The sequence below is a fragment of the Drosophila subobscura genome, chromosome O (assembly GCF_008121235.1).
Source record: "Drosophila subobscura isolate 14011-0131.10 chromosome O, UCBerk_Dsub_1.0, whole genome shotgun sequence".
NCBI classification, from domain to species: domain Eukaryota; kingdom Metazoa; phylum Arthropoda; class Insecta; order Diptera; family Drosophilidae; genus Drosophila; species Drosophila subobscura.
Genome location: NC_048533.1, coordinates 8526894 through 8554135, shown reverse-complemented (window position 1 = coordinate 8554135; position 27242 = coordinate 8526894). Strand labels below are relative to the sequence as shown.

Genomic DNA, 27242 nt, shown 5'->3' with positions numbered 1-27242 from the left:
TTTCAGGTTGAGTGAGCAACGAAACGAAACTTTATTCTGGCTAAATCATAAACTTGCTAAACAAGTTTCGTTGCAATCAATGAGCAATTTCCGAGTAAAAACTTTTCATCCATCTCTACACATTTTTTTGGTCTTCTCTTTAGCCTGAAGACGAATTTATGCAATTAGGTGATTTAATTTGATTAGGCTCATGCCAACAAAAGGAAAAGCCAATGGTCAACAGGCACCATAGCGTCAGAAAAAGAACAAAGCCAGGCCCAAAAAGCATGGAATTAGAAGCCAAATCATGGGCCAAGAGAGGGGAAAATTGGTGCTTGTCAGGCTCGCATGCTCGTAATTTTGTCTGGCCCTGGGGCACATAGAACATGAGTCGCTGAAACAGAGAGAATTAAAGATACACGCATTGAGGGGGACTTGTCCATAAAATTCCCTCATACGCAATGGGGGACAACAGCATCAGCAGCATCAGCAGTAGCAGCAGTAGCAATAGGAAACTCCCAATCCAATCCCCACTCTGTGGACAAGTTTCAAATGCTACTTGTAACTTTGTTACAACAGTCCCGAACACCGAACACCAAGCACAGCAGCACGAGTAAATGTTCAAAGTTCTCTCGTTCTGTTTGTGCAAGAAATGGCTAAAGTTTTCTTTTATTTTTGCTGTATTTTGTACTTTGTAACCAGGAAAATCTTGGCCAATGCCAATGTCTCGCCGCGAACCCTTTTCTGCTGCACTTTCATCCAACTTCCCACTCATTTACCCACTCTCAGACGGGTAGCCAGTCAGCCAGTGAATCATTGTAGGGGAACCACACTACTGCAGACTTGCAATGTCTTCTTCCGCTGTCTTGTCTCAAGTGCTGATTGCCTTTTGCCATTGTTGTGGCTGCTGATGTCGCCCTTCGGGCTTCCTGCTCCTTTCATGTGTCCGTGATTGTGGATTATGTGAAATTATCGAAGATTTCCGGCATTATACCCATTGTTCTTCGTTCCTCTCTCTCCGACTGCTCTGTATATTTACCATGTACACATGTTTGTGTAGATTTGATATTCGTTTGGTCGCCACGATTGGCTTCGATTCGCCATGCCAGAATAAATTGAATTAAGCTGAAAGCATTTTCATTTCGTTTCCATGGCCACATGGACGCACCATTAATTGCTGTGGATTCTCTAGGAATCCCTTAAATTCTTTGACTTAAAAATTCCATTTCTAGTCTTGCAATCGCAGTCCCCACGGAGGAGCAGCATCCATTGCAAATGTCTGAGCCATTTGCATAGAGTTTCGTGTCTGGGGGAGGCAAAAGTTTTATGTTAGCAACGAAGTACGATAATTTGCAGCAGTTACAATATTTCATGGAATATCTCTGTGCTGCTGATGGTGGTGGTGCTGCTGCTGCTGCCGCAGAACTTCAATAAAGTAGCAGCAATAAAAAAGGGGGAAGGACTTTACCCACTCTGCATACTCTGCCCACTTTTTTCTTTATTTGACAACCGCAAAAGTACCACAAATAACAGAGAAGAGAAATCTCAATCATTCGTTTGGCCATACATATTTTGTGCCAAATGTCAATGGCTGGAAATTTGTCAACGGAACTGTCCACTTGAATAAATTCTGCTAAATACATATGTACATCTGTATAAATAAATATGCAATGCGACTTTCCTTTGTTTGATATGGATCCAAGTCTTTGTCAGTGTTCTTCCAGCTCCCTCTTTTGCGGCCACTCAACGCTAATGGACTTTAAAGTGTGTTCTCAAGCATTCACTGGCAGAATCCGCCTCAAAATCAGACAGTGGATATCGGCAAAGTTTCCCCGAAAGTGCTCTTCCAGCATTCTTGCATTCTTGTCGCACATATCACGCATACGCCCCTTTGCAGTCGTTGGAACAGATCCAAATGCAATCCGAATCCGCAAGAAGTGATCCGCCAGCAGCTGGCAAAATAATATACTGCCAGACCCAACACCAACACCAACACCAAGCAGCAAACCCAATCACAATTACAATCTCTCTTTGCCGTCTCTGACTCTGACTCCCTGACCAACCAAAAAACTCTTTGGTGGCTCGTTATTATACCCGATACTTTTTGTGGAGAGGGTATATTGTACTCATGGTAAAGTGTGTAACAGCTGGAGCAGATTCAATCTGGAAATCTTTTCCCAAAAAGTATTAAGAAATCAGAGTACCGGGTATGTTGTAGTCCCAGCATGCCACACGAACCTTTATTCCAATCTTTTTTCCTAATTTTGTAAATGGCTTTCATTTGGTGGGCATGCAAGGAGCAGCCAACAGCCAGCAACCAAACGACTTTCGGCATGTGTGAGTGTGGCTGGGTCTCCGTGTTAATTAGCAATATCAAGAGCACTTAAATTTGATACAGATTATAACACCGAAAGTTGCTCCTTCCCCAGAACCAGAGTCTCTGCTCTGTCTGTGTGTGTGTTTGCTTCTTTGTTCTCCAGCTGAACTCTCAAGTTGCTCATTTGGGGAGCTGGCTGATTGTGTTTGCGGCTGAGTTGGCCATTCGATTTGCAACTTGTGGGCCCTGCTTAGACTCGTACTCTCTGAGCTCTGGCCCCGAATGCAGCAGGAGCAGCAGCAGCCAGAAATAGTTGGCAGTTGTTTCACAAGTGAGCCGCTTTAAATTTTAAAGAATGGCGGATGCCTAACTCCGGCGTTTCTCTCATTTAAAGTGCATCAGGCTGTAGTCCAGTGGCCAAATCAAAAAGGCATTACCAGAGAGAACAGTGCGAAGGAGAAGACTAAAAAGAAAACTAAATGCACATTTAACAATAAATGAGCAACGTTTTTTGGAAATTAACTTTCAACAACATGTGTTGAAATGCATTTATCTTCCGCTCTCATAACGAGGCCCCAACAAAACTCAGCTTAACAACTAGGAAAAGAAATACTCGGCCAAAAAGAAAGCGGGCAAGAGGGAAAAGCGAAAGGTGGAAATTAATTTGAGCAAGAGAAAAGGAGTGGAAATTATGAGAAGCTGCCAAATTGTGCTAAATGAGCCCGGGCAAGTGGAAATTAAAAAAGAACCCGAGTGCGGAAAACAGTCTTTCAGTCATACATATACACTAGCACATCCCATCGCATCCCATCCCATACCATCCCATCCCTTTTCATGTCCCTGGCATTGCCTTTGGCTGCCTCTGGCCCTGGAGCCACTTGCATTATGATTGCATCATTTGGGGCTAATTTGCATTTAAATACTTGGCTCTGTTATTGTTCGAGTGCAGCATGGAAACTTTTTACAGGACCCCTCTCTCGGCCCGCTGGTCCCTCGGCCACTTTCGACAAAGTTATGCCAAGTCAAGGATATCACGAAAATTGTCCTGCCATAGCCGGACAACTTCTGTTAATGCGTTTGAATAATGAATGGTTGAAGGGGCCAGGGGGTATCGGTATGGGTACCGCTTGCACCTTGGATCCGTTCGGCCTCTACTGCGTATATAATCCCCTTATTCCTTAGATAACAATGTACAAACTGGCGCCGTCGGCGTCCAGCCCATGATGGTCATTATTTAAGGCGTCCGTCCGATGCAGCAACGCGAAAAGTGAGAAGCAGAAAATTTCGCAGAGAGAGCTGAGAAGTGCAGAAGAACTCGGAGTAAACCTCGCAGAACCTAGTAGCCAGCCATCGCCATCTGCCTTGGTGAGGAAAAAGCAACGCAAAGATTTATTGAACGCCAAATGAATCATTTCTCTCTCTCTAGCAACTCTTTCGCGTTGAAACTTGGTACGGTACCACCGATGGGGATGGTACGGAAAGGGGGCTTTTCTGCCTCTTAGCAAGGGGTTGCCGTTGCCCCTTCATTTCGTCGCACTTTTAATAACTTCTATAAAAGTTTCATGTCTCTCGGTGGCAGCAAACTTGCATGCCACTGCAACTGCAACAGAGCAAAAAGTTTGCGTGTGTTTGGCACTTGAAACTTTGCTTTTCGCGAGATCAAAAAAGTATAGCCTCGAAAACGGGCCCGCCCGCCCTCTTTCTCTCTCTATGTAGTAAATGTGGGTATGTTTATATGCAAAAGCAAAATCAGTGGAAAATAATCGCGTCAAGTATTTAAAGTGACATTAAAAAATATTGAAAAACTCGATAAATACTTGTTAAGTATTCTGGATGCTGCCAGGCGGATAATCTCCCAAGAAAATGGAATCGTTAGGTGTGGCTGCCCCAATTCAAGCCGAGTGCAGCGGTGCGTTATATATGTAGTTGGCTTCAACTTCCTTGGAAATAGTTGTTCTGAAAGTGTTTGCATTCAGACTTAAAGCGCTGAAATTCAATTTGGGGCAAATACAAGCAAACTCTCGTTCAGAACCAACCAATTTAGGTTGGCATTTCGAATGCCTAACCACAATTGGTTAGTATTTTCGGAACCATCAGGCCAAAGAAATTTCACTCAAGTGAGATGAAAATGCATCTCATTTCCATCTGCATCTGTCACCACAAATGTGTTGGCACAGATCACACAAAATTTCATTGCGTTTCATTAATTTCATTCATTTTCGGCAATTACTTTTGCGGTGCACCCAAAGTCAATTTGTGTGTGTGTGTGTGTGTGTGTGTGTGCCTTCCCTGTGAGAGCTTTCCATCATCCAGAGGCAACTCGAGATCTGCGAGAACGCGACGCCATCATCAGAGACAGCTGTTGAAGCTGCTGTTGCTGTTGCTCCTGTTGCTGTTGCTGCCTCTGTGGCAGCTTATTCAGTTCAGGCAATTGATTTGCCAATTTGCCAAATAAACAGAGATACAGGGAGACGGAGTTGAGCAGGAATATTTGCCTCAGTGAATCAGTCCATCAATTACCGACACAAGGAACCTGGAACCAGGAGTGTCTGGCAGAGAGACAGACAGCCAGGCATCTGGTGAAATGGAAAACTGTACCACAGGCAGCTTCTACTGTTAATTGGGGAAGGGGCCACAGTTTTAATTAGCCAACGCAATTGAGTGATTGCTTAAATGAATCGAATCATTTTCATTGTACGAGTACTGCCCAAAGATATCGTATCGTCAACGTCGTATCTTTGGGAACAACTTCTGACAATTGTTTGAACAGTTGTTTATGATTGCCATTCATCAGATACTTTCTATGGGTTGAACTCTCTCACAAAAGATAGCTCTTGCTGCGTACTGGGTCAGGTGAGATATGTGGGCCTCTTTAGCTCAGTGGCAGAGCACTGGTCTTGTAAACCAGGGGCCGTGAGTTCAATTCTCACAAGAGGCATACTTTTTTTTGCTGTACCTCCGCATTTCTGCGTTGGCAATTTGATGTGTTGCACAAATTTCAGGCATGATTGAGCTGCTGCAGCCCGGGATTTTCTAGGTCTTCAATCAGGCAATGACATTTCCGATATTTGGCTTTTGCAGGGGGATCGCACCCCAAACCCCTTTTCCCCTTCCTTGACACGACAAGTCAATTGACAGACGGCAACAATTTTGTCTGCTCCTGCTCCTCCTCCTCCTAGTTTGCTTCCCCTTTCTCCAGCCACACGGAGATGCAATAATTTGCGATGCCAGGGCTTCCCCCGTGACAGGCAGAGACACGCACACGGCCTGAACCGCATGTCGAACGATTCACTTCCGCCGAGATCCTCTGCCAACTTCATCATGCGCATATTCACAGTTCATAAAATTGAATGGGGAATGGGTCCAGAGATTGGGGCATACTCGCACAGAGCAGGAGCTCTGCCTGACAGCGGCTCAGCAAATCGAAATAAAAATTTATGTGCACATGTTTGAATTTATTGCCTCGTCTTTGGGTGGCCATGCCATGCCATGCCATGCCTTGACATGGGGAGGACTCCAATTGCGAATCCTTCGTGGCGTTTGCGTGTGTAAATGTTATTCAATCGAATGTGAAATCATATGAATGATGCTGCTCTCGCTGCTCTCCACTCATAAACATTTTATTTACCTTTAATTTCGTGAAAAGCTTCTTTTTGTACGGCACCCGAGATTTATTCCCACCTCTAGCACTTCCCCCCGTCACGTTGTGAATTCGATGCGTGAGATTTTTATGACTAAATAAAATGATTTTTTTATGCTTGTGTGATGGGCATGGAGGTGGTCCCTCAGTCGAATCTCTTGACGCAAAATGGCAATTCTTTGTTTGCTCAAAGAAAGTGTTTAGCCATAAACAAGCAGCGACACAATTTCAACTGATTTATGGCCAAAACAGCCTACTCCAGTGCTCAGGCATTCAATATTTTTATAACGAAATTGATGTGATGGCAGGGTTAATCAAATGTTGTTGTCGGCAATTGTTTTTGAGGGTTTCTTTGGGTAATATTTGAGGAGGCTTTTGACCCAAGATAAAGTTTTTAAAGTCAATTAAGAACAGTTTTCATCGTTTTTTTTATTTGAGGAGTGCATAAAATCCATTGCGAATTCAACTCTAAATAGTTCCGAGTAGCGAAAGTTGTCATCAGTTTTCAGGGAGGAACCCTTCGAGTACCGATCGCAATCAAATGCATTATAGTTCCTCTAACTTAACAAATATATATAATGGATAGTAGTATGAATTATTCCACAGTGGTCCTTGCTGGTGTTCATTTTTTGGAGAGGGCCAGGAACAGATCGCGGGCATAGCGGCGCACAGCCTTGCCGTTATGATTCTGGGGGATCTCTTCTGCGAACTGGACTCCGGCGCGGAGCTGCTTCTGAGTGTCGGGCAGACGCTTGGCCACATGGTCTATGATTTGCTGAGCGGTAATATTGGTGTCCGCCTCCCTTACAATCAGGGCACCGCCGGCATCGCCCTGGGTCTCGTCGTAGATGCCCACGACACAGACGCGCTTAACCTCCGGCAGCTCGAGGATGACGTTCTCGACCTCGGTGGGCCAGAACTGAAGACCCTTCCACTTGAGCACCTCCTTCTTGCGGTCGGTGATGTACAAGAAGTCGTCCTCGTCAAAGTAGCCCATGTCCCCGGTGTGGAACCAGCCATCTTCATCCTGCATCACACGAGTGGCCTCCGGATCGCCATAGTAGCCGTTCCACACGTACCCATTGTGGGCATAGATCTCGCCCGTCTGGTTGTATCCCAGATTGATGCCATTATCGTCGACAATGCGGAGCTGCATGTTGGGCAAGGGATTGCCCGCGGCTGTCAGCTTGGCATGGCCGTGGTTGAAGACCATGAAGCCCACCTCCGTCATGCCGTAGGCGGAGTTGAAGATGGCGTTCTTGGCCAGCGACTGGATGCGCTGCAGCGTGGCCTGAGACATGCGGCCGCCGCCGAAGTTGAACTTCGTCAGACTGGCGAGAGCCTCGGGTGTCGCCTCGGGGCAGTCGGCCAGGGAGCAGAAGTGCTCCGGTGGAATGAGGGCATAGGTGATCTTGTACTTCTCCACCAGATACACAAAGTAATCGGGGCTGAAGGGCTTGCTGCTGATGATGCGGGTGCAGCCATTCACGGTGCTGAAGATGCAGGCCCACAGACCAGTGATCCAGTCCAGACTGGCCGAAATGAAGATGGTGTCGAAACCATTCACAAAACTGTTTGGGAGTTCATGAAGAGCAGAGTCAGTGATGCTCCTATTGAAGAGTTGTCAATTACGTTCTTACGTTGTCTCTTGGATGAGAATCTCGTTGGCTACACACACAGCCTTGGGCATTCCCGTGGTGCCCGAAGAGGTCAGGATGGCCAGGGTCTGGTTTGGTCCCGCCTTCAGAGGTTCCGGCCTAAATGCGACCACAATGGTGACAAAGTTGATGGGGAATGAATATTTTTCCCTACTTACTGGTAAAAGAATTCCGTTTTGGTGGGCTCCAGCAGATCCTGAATTGTGAGCACTCCCTCGACGGTACCCGTTAGGGTTATGATTTCTGGCTTGAAATCAGAGGTGGCCGAATATAGTTTGTCATAGTTGGAAGCATCACAGAAGACCAGCTTGGGCTTTGAGATAGTATACAGATGCTTGATGGTTGCTATGAGGTAAACCGGGAGTAAATGTGGTTCGAGAGACATTCAACTTCTACTCCATTTGAATACTAACATTCTTCAAGCACTGGATTCACCGACTGGAAGGGTGTGCCATTGAAGAGACATCCCACAGCTGTGGGCATCACGTAGGTGGTGTTCTTGGCACTGATGCCGATGACATCGGTGTGCGTCAAGCCACGTTTCTTCAGCTGCTGGGCAATGCGTATAGCCCAGGGGAGGGCCTGCTGGAAGGTGACTTCCACCTCCTCAGTGTCCGAGATCTGATGGACCCTAATCCATGTAGAGTAGTCCGCACACAAGAGCTCACAAGATCACTCACCTGGCAGACGTTCTTTGGCCAATTCCTCATGTTCTTGAAGATGATCTTTCCCAGAGAGGTGTCGGGCTTGTAGTCACATCTCATCTGGATGCCCTTCCAGATCCGCTTCTCCGCATCGTAGCTGCAGGGTAACTTTGACATTTTCTTGGTTCCGAAATTAAATCACTGGACACGCGAACGAGCCGCAACTATCTATGCAGCTTTGGCCAGGGAAGGGCTACTTATAAAGACGATTGCCGCATGCCCCTTGCGGGTAATCTGCTCAACGTGTGATAAGCATGGCCTAGGTTAAGTGCAAGTTATCAATGAAAGCCAGCGAATATAGATAAAAGCCATTGACACGAGTCAAATAATATAAATGTATTCAAATTTATCTGATAGATTCCGTGGCGCTCTTTAATTGAAGGTTTGTCCTTTGCGCGCGATAAGAGTGATTAAATTTTGTACAGTGGCCAGTCAATGGCAACATCCCATCCCTAATTGCCATACATTTTATCTATGTTCCGCTGGGAAAATCCTCCTTATCGGCGGCATCTTATGTAACACTTATTATCATAATTTTAGGGAAACAATAAGAGAAGAAAGTTTCCACATATTCAGTTTAACAAAACCACATAGAAAACACCATTTAATAGTCATAAATATTTATACTTTATTTTTCGAATAATACAGATATTACCAAATTATTCAATGTAAGAATGTTATTTTGTTACATGCTATAGTGTATTCCATGTTCGTTATGTGCATAATGTTTTGAACTTTGCACCTGGAATACCTAATGACTTGCGGGTAGTTGATTGTTTTCCGAATGGAAAACTTTGGTAGTTCTTAATAAATTTTAATTAGTCACCACGGGACTATCGACACGAGCTCTCTAAGTGCTCACTTGCTGTGCAAGCTAGCTTAAAAGTATATTTAGACGAGACCCCCCCATATCGCCAGATTCCGATATGAATACTACATGATATCCCATTAAGGCGACCAGTTTGCGAGGCTGATTGCCAATTCTGTGCAAGTGAATGGGTCTGCTTTCGCATTGCCTTCCTCTGCAGGGGCCTCCATTCCATTCAATTCAATTCAATTCAGATTTCATTCGTATTTTCTTTACTTTTTGTTGCACTTTCCTGCCGTGCGGCTGGCGCAAAAGTTGTCGAAGCGAAACCTTTATTTAAATACCTTGGCGAAAAGTTCTCTCTTAAGATATTTGCAAACATCTGTTTCCTGATTTTTGCAGTCACTGCAGCAGGCAACTGGCAGAAGGCAGCAGGCAGTGAGAATCCACTTCCCGTTCCCGAGTGGCACGTGAACTAAAACCCAATTCTGTGGCGGTGGCTCCTGATGATGAAGTTCCGTTGTGGTTTTATATACATACATCCATATACCCTTCCTTCAGACGACCTCTGACTACCCTTAAGCAAGCTTGCGGTTACGTGCACTCAATGTCAGAAACGTTGCTTCCTTTCCCCACAGAGATAAACCCAATATTTTCTTATAGATAGACTCGTACCATAGGTCCAATTCTATTCAATTCATGGATTACAAAATTCGGTATCTTATCCATTTTAGGGCACGCTTAAATTTCAAAAACTATCTAGACAAGGAAGACGTCACGTTACCAAATCATTGTCTAGAAATTATATAAAATAAATATCAACTTGAATGAACCTAAAAAGAGGAAATGGTTTATCTGCCACGGGATATCTTTCTTTCAGGGTATTCCCAGGTAGGGTTTTTACGCAAAGTTTTTCTCTTTTTGGCGGCATGAATGGACACGTTTTTTATTCGATTTTTGAGAGACTTCAAGGGACTTTCCACTTGTGCGAGATACGGCTATTCGCGGTCCTAGTTTGTTGTGATGGCCATTCTTATAATAGCTAACTAGCAGGCCACAATTGTAAGTAGCTGTGCACTGCGAGAAAATCACTATAAACCTCTCAACCATTAAGCTACTTTTCTCTACAAAAAGCAAAAACTAAAATTATAATTTCCATGAGAAGATAAGATTGTTATGAACACGCTCCAACCAATACAATATTTGGTCAACTATCAGATGTTTGTAAAAGTGTAAATAATAACTAAGAGTATGTGCCTGTGGAAAGTCGCGGTTTCTTTAATGCATTTTATGGGACTATAAATTAAATTTGACTTTTGATGGGCGGTCTTCATTTGCGCAGTGGATTTCTTTCTCTGTGATTTAAGTTTGCCTGCCAGTGTCTTCTTTCGTCTTTCTGCTTGCTGTGCAACTTATTCGCATTCGCATTCTGCTCCTGCTTTTCGACCTTTTTGCAGTTCAGTGTGTTATTATGCACTATTTTCACTTCTCTCCACTCCCCCTCTTTTTCTTCCAACTGTCTGTCTGTTTGTCGTTTCTTTTTGGCTCGTTTCCTTTGGCTGGCTTTCCTTTTGCTGCACACAAGTTTTTCATTTGTAATTCAAGATGTCAGTCAGCTGGGAGAACCAAAACTTAATTAAAGTTCCGCACTTTTACAGTGCCATCCTCTCCTCTTGCCCTCTCGCATCTCTTTCGCTTTTATGTATGTATTTAGTTGGCCCCCGTAACGCCCATTTCGTTTAAATTCAAACTGTCTGTCCGTATGTCTCTCTGTCGGTCTGTACGTCTGTCTCCCTCTTTTTCTCTATGGGGCTTCTGTTTGGGGTTTATCTTTCAGGTGCAAGTTTTTCCTGCCGCACCTGCAGCAAATGTTCGGACTAGCGACTTTGTTGGCCTCGCCTCAGGCTTCGGGTCACCATCCAAGCCATCCAGCCCATCCGCCATGTTTCCAGCTCCTCCATGGGGCATGTGAGTGCGTAACTTTATGAGCTTATTCTATACTTTTCACTTCTAATTTGGTTTTATGCCACTGCCATGTGCAGATTTCAACTTGTTGAATTAGTCCTTCAGTCCTCAGTGTGCTTTCGTTTTCATTCCGGTTGCGGCTCTGAGGTACATCTGCCTGATATCGGTTTCACCTGGAGCCGCACCAAATAAAACATCTAATTTAATTAGCTGACACCGACTGGACATTTCCTACACTCTCCTGTCCAGTATTCAGCATCTGTTCCGAGAGGAGGGAATACAGGAGACGGCAGTGAGTAGGAGTGACGGAACCAGGTTGAGGTTTATCATCTCCTGCTCTGCTCATTAGGTATGCATTGAGTTTCCAGTGCCCGGTGCCAGAGCCAGAGAAACTTTTGATAACTGTAATTAGCATATGAAGAAATCAGAGCAGGACTTTTATCCTTGGAGCGCAGACAGGTGGAAAGCCTTTAAATGGATTCCATTCTTGTTAGGGATCCAGATCTATCCCCAAGGTGTGCGGGGACTTTATCTATATTTATTCAGAATTGCTGAGCATTGTAGGGTTTTCTCTAGTTATTTTATCTACCTTCAACGTTGCACCAGAGTCACACAGAATTATTCATCAATTAATATCTATCTCACTATCAGCTCTTTTTCCCTTTTACGCTCACTTGCCTTGAAATTTGAAATTCTCTCTTAGCCACCGCAATCCCACTAGAGTCTCTTTGCATCTATTAATATCTTGTTGTTGCACTTGCCACCAAATACGTCATTGAGTTGGGGGATTATCATCACCTTATGGCATTCCATTGGCTAGAACCTGAAGCAGAGCCGCATTTCACACCACCGGGAACGCGGGTATTGGCCAATGTCAATGGCATGGCCTTGGCGACAGTTGGCGGGGGAGGAGGCCATGGGCAAGGCCAAAAGCAAATGCAAATGCAAATGTATAAACCGAAACAGAAACGGAATAAAAATCCCAAAAAGAAATACTACAAAATAATCCCAACAGTCGCCGCGAGTATCAGCCACTTCTCATTCCTTCCGGCTTCCCAGTGGGCGAGGGAACAGTATGGCGCGAGAGAGAGGGGTGGCCGGCAGGCTGATGATTAAATCAGTTAAGAGCTATTGGGCATTTCGGCCAGCTCTCTGCTGTGCTCTGCCCCGGGGTATCTCTCCCCCCGTTCTCATTGCCCATTCCCGTACCCATTTGATGGCCAAAACATTGGCGCGGCTTCCTCTTTTGCCTGCCTTTTGGTGTTGAACATTTTGTACCTGGTACTCGTTGCAGCAAGAGGGTATATTGAATTCGTCTACATTTTTTGAACAAAAAGAAGATAGTGTACATAACTTCTTGATAAGAATCGGTGTACGTAAGAGTCTGAATGTGTGACAAAAACTAACTTTGTTTTAGAAATTGTATCTATCTTAATATCAGAAAATAATGCAAAATAGTCAAATTATAGCTAGTAATTTTCTCATTTTTCATCTACATATAGCGGGTATCCTATGGTCGTAATATCACCCATTTGGTGCTCTTCTCTTTAGTGGGTTTTGCTTTCGACTTTTCTTTCGGCCTTGCTTTTGGCTGCGAAATGAATTCATTTTATGCAGTTTGCTGTGGGGCTATGGGCGATGCTTATTAGTTGCAATTTGCCTGCTGTGGCCAAAGTTTGCTCGCCAAAAACCAAAACCCAACCAAAAAAACCCAAAACCAAATAAATTAAATAATTGCTGGCCTAAGAAGTTGATAGGATGGGGAAAAATAAGAGCGGAGGCGGTGGCGGCGGCGGTGGTGGTGGTGGAGGAGGCAGTAATGTAAGCAATATTTGTGTTATGCAACTTGCGTATTAATTGTGAGTCCAAATACTGATAATCACCATCTAACTTGCTTAAGCTTTCAACTGCAGGATACAGACACATTTATCTAAAAATCAATGAAAGATTTTCTATTCCATCTAGCGAGTCAAAGGGCTCCTCTGCTCATGCCACAACTCGTAATAACTAACATCTTTCTCATTAACTGACTTTGCTCAAGAACTGTACACAGTCCTAGCTCATTATTTGCTCAGAACCAGCTCAAAGTAAAATCTTTTCGTGTGCTTTTTCTTACAGAAAAAAGGCGGTGGCGGTGGTGGCGCAGGAGGAGCCGCAGCAGCAGCTGGAGCTGGTGGAAATAAAAACAAAGGCGGTGGGGCTGGCGTTGACAAAGGTGGAGCCAAGAAAGGACCAGACCAAAAGCCACCCGCAGGCGCTGGCAAAAAGGGAGGCAAGAAATAGCAGTAGCCCTAAGGCCAATGTGGCAACATCAAAGCGCATTATAAAATACCCATTTAGAATTAAGTTGAAATTAAAAGGATATCAGGGAATATATATATATGTATATGTATATATCTATAATGTATATCGCTCTATCAATTAGCGGAACTGCATTGCATTACGTTCATTTTGCAAATGTGTTTTTTGGGATACAAGTTAAACATTTAGAATGCGCTTTTCTAAACAATGAAACAGTTGACATCCGAGAGGCGGATAGGAGAGGGAAGGCAGTGAACGAACACTCGCTCTCAGTTGCAGGTTCCGCTGCTCATCCCACTTCTGGTTTGGGGCTATTCCACTTGGATGCACTTCACAGGCCACTTCATTTGACTCCTCTAGCGAAACCACTCCTGGGACATGCCAAAGAATGAAGCTGCGCCCGATTTGGATTTGCTATTATCGCCCTTGCGTGTGCCACTGCCACTCGATTTCTTTGTGGGTGTCGTTGTCGTTGTCGTTGTCGTCGCAGTCGCTGTCTGTGGGAGAAGAGAAATGTTATTAATTAATTAGTACCATTAATTGGTAGTTTGTCTGATTAATCTGTTAATTTGCGGCTAGCTCTGGAGATTTATGGGTTAAGCCCCAAGGAGGGAAGGCAAACAGCAAACAGTAAGCAGACATTGGGGATAATTAGAGAACGATTTATACCGCCAGAGATCGCGGCTAATTACAAAACATGCGAGTAACGGCCAAGTTCCCCATTGCCCATAAATTAACCCTCTGTCCGTCGATTTGATTTCAATAATTGCAGCGATTCATTAATTAGCATTTAAGGCACTCAGCAGCACACACACACACGCACACACACAGCCGTGAGTACTCTCTCCCGATGTCCTGGACATCCACTTGGAAATTTTGGTCTCGGTTTCGAGTTCGAAACTTTTGGCCAGGCCCTTGCGGTGGGTCTGTAGCACTACTCAGGAAGGGGCAGGCGAAGCATCATCTGCAGCAGTCAGTAGGAGCCGACGAAAGTTGCAGCTAATTAAAATTTGTCTTGCGGCATTTTGCTGTATTTATTATGCTGGATGCACGAAATTAGTTTAATTAAACTGCTGCCTCAGTTTGAAGAGCTTTAAACAATTTCCAATGAAACGAAGGAGCAGAGCAGCAGAGGAGCAGAGAAGCAGAGGATATTCCATTTACACTTTCAACAGATTCAATCAATTTTGAGTGCATTCTGCCATGCAACATTGAGGAACACACAGAAGCAAACATGCAAACGAGGAATGGAAACTAATTACTATGGTTTCAACAGTACCTACAGTATAATTCCTGTTTGATAAGGGAAATTAAAATGAAAATAACTGACAACAAGTATTTCTTCAGTGGCATAGAACTGCCGAATGAAAGGACTTTGAGATTGCTGACGAAACTCCTTGTAGTTTTCTAAAATATTACCTCGATTTTCAGTTCGATTGTGAAAGGCCAAGCACATAAGCAAGGAATGCCAATTAAATACTATTATATTGTCAGTCCAATAAGCAATTAAGAAATGTAGAATCAAATAAAGGCACATGAGGCATTCAATTCATTTAGGTTAATTTGTGGCATGCAGCATTGAGGGGGCACTACAAATTCAAACATGCAAACGAGAAATGGAAACTAACTATCATTTGTCAAATACAATTCCTACCCAACAAGAGCAAATGATGAAATTATTGATTTAGAAATCCTATGAAAGAAATACACAAGTTACACCTTGATAATGCTTGGAGATATAAGTTCATTAAAGGCAGTGTCTAATATTATGGCCATGTACTCACTTTATCATCTGCCTCAATGGGCATCGGCCTGCGTTCACTGCCAGCGTATCCACCGGCAGCGTGCGGCATGACAATCGGCAGCAAGGGAAACCAGAGTGATGTGGAGCCCGAAGAGCTCAGGCACAGCACATTGGGATCCGACTCGTGGGCCAAGGTCGTTGTGTTTTGGGCAGTAGCTGGCGCACAAGGTGTCAGTACTCCCAGTTCGCCTTGGAGACGCGCTGTGGAGCGGCCAACCTGAGTGCTGATGTGCTCGGCAAACAGCTCAAAGTCAAAGGGATCAATGCAGTCGCGCAGAGCGTTCTGTTGAGAATGGATTCGATCGTAGAGGGTACGCTCCTCCCGAGAGACGGCAAACACGCGCTCCAAGAACTTCAAATCAAAGTAAAGCTGCAGGGCAATGTTTTGGCTGGTCTTGGTGCATTCTGCAGTCGCCAATCCCTCGTAGTGTCCAAGCAGCTGCCCGAGCAGTTTCTGGTTGAAGGCGTGCAGCACTTTGGATGGCAGGGTCTGAGGAACAGCCAGATTTAGGGCATGAATCAACTGATGAAGATACGTTTGCAGTGAGAGACGCGGTTGGCTGGGAATGCGTATGGTGGACTGGACGCTCTGTTCCTGTTCCTCATCGCGCTGTTCCAGCGTAATCGTTTGCCAGAGCTGTAAGAAGATTACACTGATTTTTAATCATTTCAAATACGTATTTAAGCAAAAATAGTTACCGCAAAATCTCTCAAAACGGCTTCATGGCTAATGATCTTCGTGAGCTTTTCCTGGCAGCTGTGCGCCGTCAGAACATCTTCCACAATCAGCAGCCAGAGACTCATAATCTCCTCTTCAATCAGGCCACAAATGCGCTGCCAGTGCTCAATGCCCACACCCGACTGACTGCCACTCCATTGACGCCAGCTGGGTGGCTGACAGAAGCACAGCTTCAGGTTGGGGCACAACTCCACCAATGCCAAACTATTACGCAGAGCCTGGAGCAGGGCAGGACGCTCACGCAATTGCAGCGACTTCAGTTGGGACAGATACTCTGTGACCTGCTCCTGGGCCGTTTCCCGTAGGAACTTGATCAATGACATCTTATCCTCCGTTCGTGTTGTCTGCTCTTGAAGCAGAACATTCAGCTCCTGGACTATGTCCGCCAGCTGAGAGTCAAACTGCTTGCAAAGGTCAATGATTGGGGCGTCGTAGCCTTTGGTGCGATTGGCCAAACGCTTGGGCTGATCGCTGAGCGCCGCTGCCAGGCTCAGGGGCAAGTCATCGTTTTGCTCTTTCCAGATCTGAAGCGGTGGCGTCGAAACCCCAGCCTCAATCGAGGAGAGCACCTTCTCGTAGGTCTGCCTCATGGCCTCAGCCCAACTGCTGCGTATGATCTCCCTCACCCGCGCATTGATCAGGGGCACATACTTCGTGGCATAGAAGTCCAGCTGGGCATGCTCCAAATTAAGCTGCTGCTCCAAATGCAAAAAGGTTGGCCTGCCAGTGGACCTGGCCGACGATTTGATGTCTTGAATGGTCTGCATGTTGCTAACCAAGGCGAATATCTGCTGCAGCTGTGCGGCTGCTAAGGCATTCATTTTGTCGAGCCATTGTTGGAGAGACTTTCCCAGCTGCTCAGACGACAGTTTTGGGACATCAAACTGCGGCTTGAATCCAGCTATGATTTCTGGCAAAAGATGGGCCAGCTGCCTTTCGCTGCTCTCCATCCGGCTGATGCTGGGCGGACAGGTGGACGCTGAACACTCCGCAAGGCGTGTAAACAGAAGGCCATTCTCTGAAATATAAAACAAAACACAATTCAGACTGAAATCAAGGTGAGAAAAGTATCTGAGTATAAAATGTCAGCCTCAAGTCTGAAGCTAGCACGTCGCTGCGGCATTGAGCTCAAGGGAGCCCTGCAGCAGCTCTGCGTGGGCCACTACACAGAGGATCTGAAGCTTAGTTCTGGGGACTCGTACATGGAGCTGGGCGACCCATATGGCATTTACTTTCTGGACCTGAATCCAAGTGTGTGCTTTGTGCTGTTCCATAGTTCGGAGACCCGGCATTGCCAGACCTTGATTCCCACTAATGGCACCCTATTCGAGTGCTACGATGGCATTGCCAAGAACTCCACGCTGGTGGGTCTGGGCAAGCTCAGATATGTGACCTGTGCAAACCACCACGTGGCCTACACCGATGCTCTGCTGAAAGCCTGCGGTGCAAATATTAATTATAGCCCATCAACGAGTGTACTCCACTACAGCGAGCAGGAGCAAGACCGCGATGCACTGACCTCTATAGCCAGTTGCCCTATGAGCTGGGAATGCTGTTTGCTCGTTGTCCTGTTCCTTTTTATGTGTGTAATATTCAGATGGCATAACTAAAAAACGTTTTTGAATGAAGCTCACCCAGGAGACACTTTTCCAGCAGTTCTATGGTGCTGTTTAGAATGCCCAGACTGGCCAGGATACGCTCCTTGACGCGACGCGGCTCCGTGAGACGACTTTGGAGGCAGTTCAGAAAGGCAGAGGCTCGCAGGTTGAGAAACGTTTGTAGGACAGCGCTGAGATCGCTTTTATCCAGTAGTAGCAGGCTCTGCATGCAGTCTACAGCGATTTCGGGGCTTAGTTCCTCGCGCTCTAACACGGCCAGCACTGCCTGCTTTATGGTAAGGTGGAAGGGACGCAGGATCTCCCATTGCTTGCGGGCCACGGGCAGCTTTTGCATTAGCGCACTCTTGCCGTCCAGCTGCAAGCCAGTGCTGATGTGGCGACTGAAGATAAACAGCTCCGTGGCCGCGAAAAACTCTTCGTTGTCAATGTGTGTCCAGATGAGTTCTGGCAGCGATGTCAGCAGCTTGATTTGCACCATGGTGCCATAGTAGCTCTGCAACTTCTTGTTGGCATTCCTCTGCTGCAGAGCCGCCTCTGTTGCGGGGGCCGCTGTGGTCTTGAATCCCAGGAGCTGCTGCTCGTTGAGACTTCGACAGTTGGCCTGGACGCAGTGCACCTGCTCGATGAGGGTTCCCGCCGACGTTTGCATGGCCGCAATGGTGTCGGCTGCCTTAAGCAGGTCCCTGTACCGCTCTCTACGCTCATTAAAAAAAGAGTTTGTCACATTTTTGCCCATTCAATGTGCCACATCACTCTGCCGCACTTACCCCACATGAGTCCGCAGCTCCTCGCGCTTGTTCTCCACCACAGTCTGTATCTTTTTGTGTACCACATCGATTTCGGATACGCTGTGCTGCTCAAACAGCGTATCCACATTTAAATTCAGTAGATTTGCCGTCATTTAGTCCTAAATTCAAAATAAATAATAATAAACCAGATGCAGTGTGACCGTGAGAGAATATACCGCCAGAATTATACCAAAACATACCTTCTCAAGTTGAATATATACCGCAAATATACCGAGGAAAAAAACGTGCTTAACCCACATAACCCCGGTCTAAGGTTATTCGTTCTCTGTACATGATCAGAAATCTTATTCCTCGATATTAATATAATTAATTTATTGATATTACTAGGTAGCTACGACTCTCTGCACTTAAAATGGGATTTTAGCTGATAGATACCAATGCATTGGTAGAACATTGAAAAGAGAACGCAGCTATGAGCTGAAGTTGTGGAAATCAAGGCCCCGATAATAATATTAATAAGAAATCATCATTAATATTACTAAAGAGCTAGGACTCTCAGCACTTAAAATATAGTTTAAACAGATGGATAAATCATCACCATTAAATTTAGTTTAAAATATATCTCTATAGTGATGATTTTCTACATGGTTTTGTTGCTACTAATTTGACCACTTGTAGAACATTGAAGTTACGATGGATGCTAATAATTCATTTGCCAGAATATAGACAAAATAATGGGAATATGTAAATGTTGCAATTATATTTAAAACTATATTATATATATATTTTTCAACAAAAACCGCAACTTGTTTTATAAGCTAGCAACACTGTCTGTTGCAGCTGTTTTATTCCCGCCAATTTTAATTTTGTTTTTATCTAGTACAAAACTATCACAAAATAACAATTAATTAACCCCCATAGCCTATGGGCAGTGTATTTGGTTGAAAATAAATGCAAATAAAATCATCACTCATTGCCCAGTTCCCTGAGCACCGCATTGGCAATCACAATTCGCTGGATTTCGGAGGTTCCCTCGTAGATCTCTGTGACGCGAGCGTTGCGGTAGTACATCTCTGCGGGCAAATCGGTTGTATAGCCCATTCCGCCGAGGATCTGGATGCACTGGTGGGCGCAGTAGGTGGCCGCCTCGGAGGCATGCAGCTTGGCCATCGCGGCCTCCTTGGTGATGGGAAAACCGTTGTCCTTGAGCCAGGCGGCTCGCCAGGTTAGCAGCCGGGACACCTCCACCTTCGTGGCCATGTCTGCCAGCTTCTGCTGGATCAGCTGCATCCGCGAGAGCTGCTTGCCAAAGGCAACACGCTTCTGGGAGTAGTCCACGGCCAGTTCCAGAGCGGCCTGAGCTATGCCCGTGGCCTGCGCCGCGATTCCGATGCGACCGCAGTCCAGCGATTGCATGGCAATCTTGAAGCCCTCTCCGCGTCCTCCCAGCACCTGGGACTGCGGCACTTGGACGTCTTCTAGCACCAGCTGGCACGTGGACGAGGCTCGCATGCCCATCTTGCTCTCCTTCTTGGCTACGGACAGACCGGGCACATCTTTGGCTGTAAGGAAGGCCGTTATGGCCTTGTGCTTCAGCGTCTTGTCGATGGTGGCAAAGACGACGCCGCCACTCGCTTCCTTGGAGTTGGATATCCATGCCTTGGTTCCGTTCAGCACGTAGCTGTCCCCATCCAGCTTAGCTGTGGTGCTGGCGGCGCTGGCATCCGATCCGTTTCCCGGCTCAGACAGAGCATAGAAGGCAATCTTCTCGCCCTGAGTGTAGGGCACCAGGAAGTCCTGCTTCTGCTGCTCGCTTCCATGGAGCTGCACGGCGCCCAAGAAGAGGTTGTTGACGCCCATCGCAACGGAAACGGCCGCATCACCACGAGCAACCTCCTCCATGCCAATGGCATAGGCCTGGTAGTCGAGTCCGGAGCCACCTGCAGGTGTGACGAAGAAAAAATGTAGAGGTGAGGCCATGCACCAATCCCACAGCCACCTTACCGTACTCTTCACGCACTGTCACCGCCATTAGGCCGAGCTCTCCCAGCCGTCGTATCTGCTCTGCGGGGTGCAGCTGCTCGCGATCATGATGCCGGGCCCGTGGAGCCAGCTCTGCATTGGCGAAATCCCGGCATGTTTTCTGCAGTATCTGGTGCGTCTCGGAGAGAGCGGCCAGGCTGGCAATTCCTCTGCACTGGCTGGCATTCCACACGCTGCCCGTGCGTTGACCTGCAAATGTGGACTCAAAGTGGATTACGATTGAGTCATCAGCGTGGCGTGGATGCGGTGCTCACCTAGCGTCAAAGCGACCCTCAACAGCTGCTGCATTCCGGACAAAGTTTTCCCCAACTGTCGATCCCCCGAACAGTTCCAGCTGTTTTGTCTCTTTTGCTTTCGCTTTCGTCTGCTTCTTCGCGGGAACGATCGATCGTCGAGGGCCCCAGCTGGCAACAACAACGAGCCTCCCAATGGTCTCCGATGGAAACAGCTTTTATATGTATGTATTGCCGGGTTATCAGGCAGAGGCGTCACGTATCAAGGGGAACATATCCCCTATTCTGGGTAACTACAGGTACGGCATCTCACATGTGAAGATAAATCACATATAGAGATGAAGAGACAAAATCTGGAAGTATAAACAAGCATTCCCTTTTAGCTGGATCCCCACCCATGACACACTTGTTATTCAAGCAAAGCTTCCCAGTTTTGCATATACATTTATATATTTCCATTTCAAAAGTTCTTTGTTTGGAGCTTTCTGCCTGTACAGCCACGCGCTGTTTGGCCCACCGAGAGGTCAGCTGGAGGGAGGAGGGAAATGGAAAGCGGTTCAACGATTTTCATAAATTTGTATCCACAAAACGGTGTACTTGTTGATTCTCCCTCCGGGTACACGTAATGCTCCACACTAGTACAAAGGTTTCACCAACAAAAGTGGGTGTGTCGGCACGGGAGCTTCGCTTAATCAAGTTTGCCTGCGTTGGGGACCTTTACCAGTTGTACCGAAATGTACCGAAGTGTGTCCATGATCAGAAATCATATTCCCAGATTCTGATATTCTATTTAATTGTACCTAACATTATGAGAATTGCAATTATAATTAAAAAAGGCAAACAATTGACTCTGACAATGAAGTAATTGTGATGGTGTCGGCATATGTTGCTGGAAAAGAAAAGGAAGATGTTCAGCACAAGCGGAGGCGCCACAATTCTTGGGTGAACCCTTTTTACAGGGAAGATTCAAAACGATGTGAGTATTGTTATAAATAATATCTCATAGTTTTAGAATATGGCGCAACGGTTGAAACCCTATTAATTGAAAGCCCAGCAGACCCTAATGCTGAATCCTTTCGTGGTCGTGTCCAGGACTATCCCAAATCCCAACGTCAATAATAAACAAATATATTTACAAAATTTAATTGTAAACAATATTTTCCTGAAGTGTCTACCACCTTGATGTTATATTTGATATCACTAGCATGCAAAGACTTTTAACACTGAAACAATAATTTAATCCGATTGAAGAATCAATTTGGCCCATTGAATACACCTCTTTATTGGAGTGACCTTATATTTTACAAATTCTTATTTGAAACAGAGTGCTGTTAGGCGGCGAACACTAAGTTCATTAACATGGCAGTGAAAAAGAGCAATGTTAACAGGGTGCTGTAAAGCGCACACATAAATGCTTGGGTCAGCATTTATGCTGTTAAACGCAGTTAGAGATACCAACCAGCAAATTTAGTTTAAGAAACTGCCGCTCTTCGTTAGGGGCGCCACACAGAAAAGGCGCAGTTTTCAAATGTGCGGATTTTGTTTAGATCCGCTGCGATTTCTTCTCCAATCTGTACGTGATAAACCTTTTTGTAATTGGGGAAAATCACAGTTGGCCGTACACACTCATTTCAAACATCACTTCGGAAACGTATACCGAAATCAGAGATTTTCCATTGCCAAGTTAAAGAAGAACTGTTCTAAATTTATTGAATTTTTCCGAAAACATTATAACTACATTTCACATACCCAGACATGAATTACTTGATACAGGCCGGAAAAGTCCGCCAGCAGGCGATTACCTGCCCGGAAGGCCTTCCGGAAATACTTGCGGACATCACACGCGAGGTCCTGCGCTGCCAGCCAACAAAGGAATGCCTCTGCCAGTTCATAATCGACTATCTGCACTCTGTGATTGTGACACGAGAGAAGGCCTTGGGTGAGTGCCAGTGGGTGACGCTACTCTAAAAGATCTTAAGGTAACGAGGGGGTACCACCGCAGTTGCTAGAAGCATCCTTGACCGCTCCCTGCGCCAAGTCGAGACCATCATCTCGGACCTGTGCGTCTGCGATTTGACCAAAGAAAAGTCGGACATGATGGGACAGGTGCTGGAGGATTGCTTCCGCAACTTTCTCGAACGGCGTCGCTGCGAGATGCGCCGCGGCAAGGAGACAATCAACTTGGAGGACATCGACATCTTCGAGGAGCTGCTGGAGAAGTGCAAGTTCTCCGAGGAGGAGCTGGCCATATCCCGCCCGGCCGTCGAGAGTGCCTACAAGCGCTTCGTGGATGCCTACATGGCGGCTGCCCGCGGCACCGACGGCACAGAGCTGCTCTACCAGTACTTCCGCGATCGGGAGCTCAAGCGCATTCGCGAGGCCATGCGCGAGCAGTCGGCCACCATCATCCAGGCCGCCTGGCGCGGCTATCTGGTGCGCGCCAACCTGCCGGAGCACATATGCACCTGCACCTGCATGGTGGTAGGATATGCCCAGATCCTTTTCCCATCTCACTTCGTTAATATCCCAACTTGCAGGGGGATGAGGCGGCTAACGTGGAGGACTTGCGCAGGGAGCACGCTGCTCGCGTCATTCAGCGCTTCTTCCGCAAATGCTTGACGGTTTGACAGATCTCTCATCGACACTGCATGAGACTAATTCCCCTTCTTTGCAGCGCGTGGCCCTCAAGCCCATTGTGGATCCCTGTGGGGAGGTGACGGAAGCCTCCGAGCCAGACAGCCTCACACCGCCCGAAACGACGACGAAGGCCGAGCCACAAACGTACAAATCGGCACCGACTCCTCCTCCGACTGCTGCGGATACTGTCGCAGTCACTGCCCAGCAATCGGATGCCACGGTGCTCGCGGCTGTGTCACCAGAAGAGGAAGCCCCCGCTGCGGTGTCTGAAGCAGAAGCTCCAGAATCATTGGCTGATGTTGCGGTCCCTGAGGAGCCGTCAGAAGCCGCCGTCGAAGAGGCCCCAGCAGCTGCTGAAGAAGAAGCTCCTCCAGCGCCAGAGGAGGCACTGTCAGGAGCAGCAGAGGAGCCACCAGCCGAGGAGGCATCAGCAGCTCCCGAAGAGCCACCGCCACCCGAAGATGAAGCCCCAGCCGCAGCTGAAGAGGATGCGGAGCCTCCTCCACCTGAAGAGGCATCCGCCGAGGCACCAGCCGAGGAATAGAATTTGAACGAATTTAATTCTGATTTATAAATTTATGTTTTCTGCATGTTAATTATAAAAGGATCTACGACTCCATGTGGCTCTGTATCCAGTCACTGAAGGTCGACACGCGGGTGTAGACATCCGGCGAGATGTAGAGGCCGCAGACCATCAGGCCATAGGACACGATGCCCACCTGCCTGAGACCATTCTCCGTTTGCATGACCAGCGGTCCACCAGAGTCGCCCTGAAAGAGGAATGAAGAACTTTCAATCAAGACATTCAATCTGTTTAAATAGATTCGCAGGACTTACCGAGCAGGCGCCTCTGAAGGGACCCCGGGCGCAGATCTCCGTATTCGTGACACTTTCCATGCCCGCGTCTCGGCACTGCTTGTTCCCTATCGTGTGGTAGCTCATGCGCTGGAGTGTGTTCGGATAGTTGACGTTGTCCAGGAAGGGAAAAGGCACTGGCAGACGCAGACCCCAGCCTGTAAGGGTTACGGGAACTCCACCGCCGACAAACTCCTTTTGCTTTGCCGCAAACTCTATGGCTCTGATGCTGACGTTGTTCATCTCCAGCGGCGGCTCGATAAACAGCACGGCGACATCGCTGGTGACCAGCTCCTGATACTTGGGATGAATGGTGTAGGACACAACCCGAGAGCGTGAGCCACTCTCCTGCAGGCTGCGTATGCCGGCCACAACTGTCATCCGGGACACGTTCAGGCCGCGACAGCAGTGGGCAGCCGTCAGGATTCGAGTGGGAGATATTATAGACCCACCGCAAAAGTGCATCTGGCCGCCACTGGTCCTGTACTGCATGGACACCTGGTAGGGCACGTACTCGCCCGGCGGAACATCCGCACCACCAACTATTCGAGTGGGCGGATCATCACTACTCAGCTGACGAGCTAGACGGTAGAGCAAAACATTCGTCAGCTCTTGAATGATTACAGCACTTGGAGACTTACAATTAAGACGCGCTGAGGCGCCTCCGGCAGAGAGCACAGCGATCAGTAGGAGCTCCGGCAGACCCATCGTTGGTTGCTTGTTTAGTGTCGATGGTTTCGTCTAGCGAACTTATATAAACCCCCCATTTGGCTGAACCACCCCCATTAGAGGGGGAATTTGCATAGATATCGCGGCAGATATCTGGGCCAACTGGCAAACTCGGTTATGCCATTAAATTTGATCTTGAAATTCAAAATATAATGCGAAATTCTGCTGTTATTCGCAGTGCTTGTGGAGAGAGTAACCTAGTTAAAATATTTACAAACTCGGTAGGTAACCTTCTAAGCAGAAACAGAGAGGTTGCTCATTTCCATATTCAAAGTCATGTTTATTAAATCTTTTGTCACTTAGGACATTCGCTCTGCAATCCAGCCATCGAACATGGACACCCTGGTGTAGACATCGGGACTGTTGGAGGCGCAGAAGGCCGTGCCATAGGACACGACGCCCACTTGCTTGAGGGACTCGCCCTGCTGCATCACCAAAGGACCGCCAGAGTCGCCCTGAAATTAAGCGAAAAAATAAATCATAAATTATTAAATAAATCCAACAGCACTCACATTGCAGGCGCCCTTTCCAAAACTTTCGAGAGCACAAATCTCAGTGTCCGTGAGCTGCGTCATGGTCTCCTTGCATCTGTCGTTGCTGAGCGTCTTGTAGGAGAGCTTCTGCAGCACCGTGGGATACTTGGCAAAGGGACCAGTGCCAAAGTGAAAGACAGAGCCCCAGCCAGTGAGCAGAACCTCCTGATCGGCGCCCACCTCATCCGAGCCGCTCACATCGATGGTGGCCACACGCTTCTGATCCACCTCAAAGGGCGGATCGATCTTCAGGATGGCAATGTCGCTGGTCACCAGCTCCTCGTAGTTCTCGTTCATCTCGTAGGACTGCACCTGGGAGCGATAGCCAGTGCTGTCATTGAGATCCCTAATGCCAGCCACCACGGTGATCCGGCTGGCATTCTGTCCGTTGACGCAATGAGCGGCAGTCAGCACGCGATTGGGGGCAATCAGAGAGCCACCACAGAAGTGCCGCTGCTGTCCGTTTCGTGTGAGGAACTGCATGGACACCTGGTAGGGCACATACTCATCCTCGGGAACATCGTAGCCACCGACAACGCGTTCCTGGGAATTGGCATTCTCGAAGTACGCGTCCACTAAGGGGAGTTACGGATAAGTTTCGGTTTCTCTTCACTCTTTCCTAAGTTTGACTCACAATCAATGACGCTGCCCATGGGCTTGCCTTGGATTACCTCCACTGCCATCAGAGCTACCAAGAGCAAAATCAAAGTAGTGGCTTCCTTCATGTTGAATAGAGCTTTGTCTGCCACTGGAGCTGCATCTGGGCTTTATATAGCTCCCTGCTGGAAGACCTACATAATGCGGCCAAATGGGGTTTCCATTCATTTGAATTTTATCGAGTGCAGCTGTGGGTGGTCTCTGTCTACCGCCCCATGCAATGGGTAACAAGGTCGCCGTGATAGCAACAAAAATAGTCTAGACTGTAGAAACTGTCAGCTGGAACACAGAAATCATGACATGTAGAGGTGGAGGCGACTGCTTCCGCAGTTCCTGGTAATAACACCTACGCAAAGACCTCAAGAAGTGCAGACAGAGCCGAAGCTCCTTGCAGTGAGATCTGTCTCACAGTTTTAATCAGCGTATAATTTAAATATTCCGATTAAACAAGCAGCTCCCTGGGGCCTCGGACAGCGGACAACGGACAGCGGACATTTCTTTTAATTCATTGTCGAGTGGCGGACAAGGAGACCTGCCGCTGGCAATCAACACCTCGGACACCTCGGATTCTGCCAGTCCTGTTCTGTCTTCTCCTGCCAGACTATCTCACATGTTCGATGCAAATCAGCTTCAGCTTCAGCTGCAGTTGCAGCTCCTGACTTCTTCCTCAGTGGCCGATGTCTGGGCGGGCTCTCTGTGAGTGCTATCTGGTCTACATTCTGAGACAGAGCCATAGCCATAGCCATGGCCATAGCCCCCATGTGTCAGTTCCGGGGCTGATTGCAGCCAGCTAATGAATCATTTTGCTGCTCCTTTTGGGTGGACCTGGTCTCTGGTCTGTGGTCTCTGTTCTCTGGTCCCTGGTGTCTGTGTGTGTGGCGCACTGGCGCAAATTAATTATGCACACCTCTCGGTTTCGTTTCGATTCTGTTTTTGTTTCTGTCTCTGTTTGGGCTGCGGCCTCAAATGGAGCTCTGGCCGGGGCTTGGGCTTGCCCGTTGCTGAGGTCTTGATCTTTGGACTACTGTGTTAATTGTCCTGAGCTGCGTTGCAGCTCCGAACCGATTTGAACCTGAAATGGCTTTATTATATCTGCCAAGCCCCCACCCCACCCACAGGATGTTGATGCGGCTCTGACTCTGGCTCCAGCTCTGGCTCTGGCGCCTGTCGTGTTACCTTATGGCTGGCTTTTGTTAATTGGACCACCCTGTCAAGGCATGACTTATCTGCGGATTTTTATTCTTAATTCCCGCATCTAATTTGCATGTGAGT

General features: G+C 47.1%; 6 protein-coding genes, 1 long non-coding RNA gene and 1 other non-coding gene across 8 annotated transcripts; 3 read left to right on the top strand and 5 right to left on the bottom strand.

Moving 5' to 3' along the window:
- The first annotated feature begins 5162 nt into the window (after positions 1 to 5162).
- Positions 5163 to 5234, top strand: Trnat-ugu. Its single transcript has one exon. It is a non-coding gene; the product is annotated as a tRNA-Thr (tRNA).
- A 1233-nt stretch (positions 5235 to 6467) lies between these two features.
- LOC117896426 (4-coumarate--CoA ligase 1) lies at positions 6468 to 8475 on the bottom strand. The gene is made up of 5 exons (XM_034804745.1): positions 8275 to 8475; positions 8008 to 8215; positions 7753 to 7939; positions 7577 to 7693; positions 6468 to 7507 (listed from the first exon to the last, which is right to left on the bottom strand). The coding sequence occupies exons 1-5, from the start codon at positions 8413 to 8415 to the stop codon at positions 6559 to 6561; spliced, it is 1602 nt and encodes a 533-aa protein (XP_034660636.1). The 5' UTR covers positions 8416 to 8475; the 3' UTR covers positions 6468 to 6558.
- A 4196-nt stretch (positions 8476 to 12671) lies between these two features.
- LOC117897000 lies at positions 12672 to 13520 on the top strand. Its single transcript, XR_004649061.1, has 2 exons — positions 12672 to 12930; positions 13190 to 13520. It is a non-coding gene; the product is annotated as an uncharacterized LOC117897000 (long non-coding RNA).
- LOC117896999 (conserved oligomeric Golgi complex subunit 1) lies at positions 13443 to 18485 on the bottom strand. Its single transcript, XM_034805559.1, has 5 exons — positions 18302 to 18485; positions 17550 to 18229; positions 15876 to 16933; positions 15157 to 15813; positions 13443 to 13869 (listed from the first exon to the last, which is right to left on the bottom strand). Exons 1-5 carry the CDS (start codon positions 18433 to 18435, stop codon positions 13729 to 13731), a joined length of 2670 nt encoding a protein of 889 aa, XP_034661450.1. The 5' UTR covers positions 18436 to 18485; the 3' UTR covers positions 13443 to 13728.
- Positions 18486 to 19187: 702 nt separating this feature from the next.
- On the bottom strand, positions 19188 to 20739 carry LOC117897961 (short-chain specific acyl-CoA dehydrogenase, mitochondrial). Its single transcript, XM_034807064.1, has 3 exons — positions 20581 to 20739; positions 20288 to 20515; positions 19188 to 20223 (listed from the first exon to the last, which is right to left on the bottom strand). The coding sequence occupies exons 1-3, from the start codon at positions 20612 to 20614 to the stop codon at positions 19250 to 19252; spliced, it is 1236 nt and encodes a 411-aa protein (XP_034662955.1). The 5' UTR covers positions 20615 to 20739; the 3' UTR covers positions 19188 to 19249.
- Positions 20740 to 22285: 1546 nt separating this feature from the next.
- LOC117898262 (cilia- and flagella-associated protein 91) lies at positions 22286 to 23779 on the top strand. The gene is made up of 4 exons (XM_034807515.1): positions 22286 to 22498; positions 22562 to 23040; positions 23097 to 23180; positions 23234 to 23779. Exons 1-4 carry the CDS (start codon positions 22315 to 22317, stop codon positions 23738 to 23740), a joined length of 1254 nt encoding a protein of 417 aa, XP_034663406.1. The 5' UTR covers positions 22286 to 22314; the 3' UTR covers positions 23741 to 23779.
- Positions 23780 to 23804: 25 nt separating this feature from the next.
- LOC117898263 (chymotrypsin-1) lies at positions 23805 to 24759 on the bottom strand. The gene is made up of 3 exons (XM_034807516.1): positions 24693 to 24759; positions 24034 to 24632; positions 23805 to 23966 (listed from the first exon to the last, which is right to left on the bottom strand). Exons 1-3 carry the CDS (start codon positions 24757 to 24759, stop codon positions 23805 to 23807), a joined length of 828 nt encoding a protein of 275 aa, XP_034663407.1.
- A 286-nt stretch (positions 24760 to 25045) lies between these two features.
- Positions 25046 to 26058, bottom strand: LOC117896873 (chymotrypsin-2). Its single transcript, XM_034805402.1, has 3 exons — positions 25948 to 26058; positions 25293 to 25888; positions 25046 to 25235 (listed from the first exon to the last, which is right to left on the bottom strand). The coding sequence occupies exons 1-3, from the start codon at positions 26036 to 26038 to the stop codon at positions 25080 to 25082; spliced, it is 843 nt and encodes a 280-aa protein (XP_034661293.1). The 5' UTR covers positions 26039 to 26058; the 3' UTR covers positions 25046 to 25079.
- Positions 26059 to 27242: the final 1184 nt, after the last annotated feature.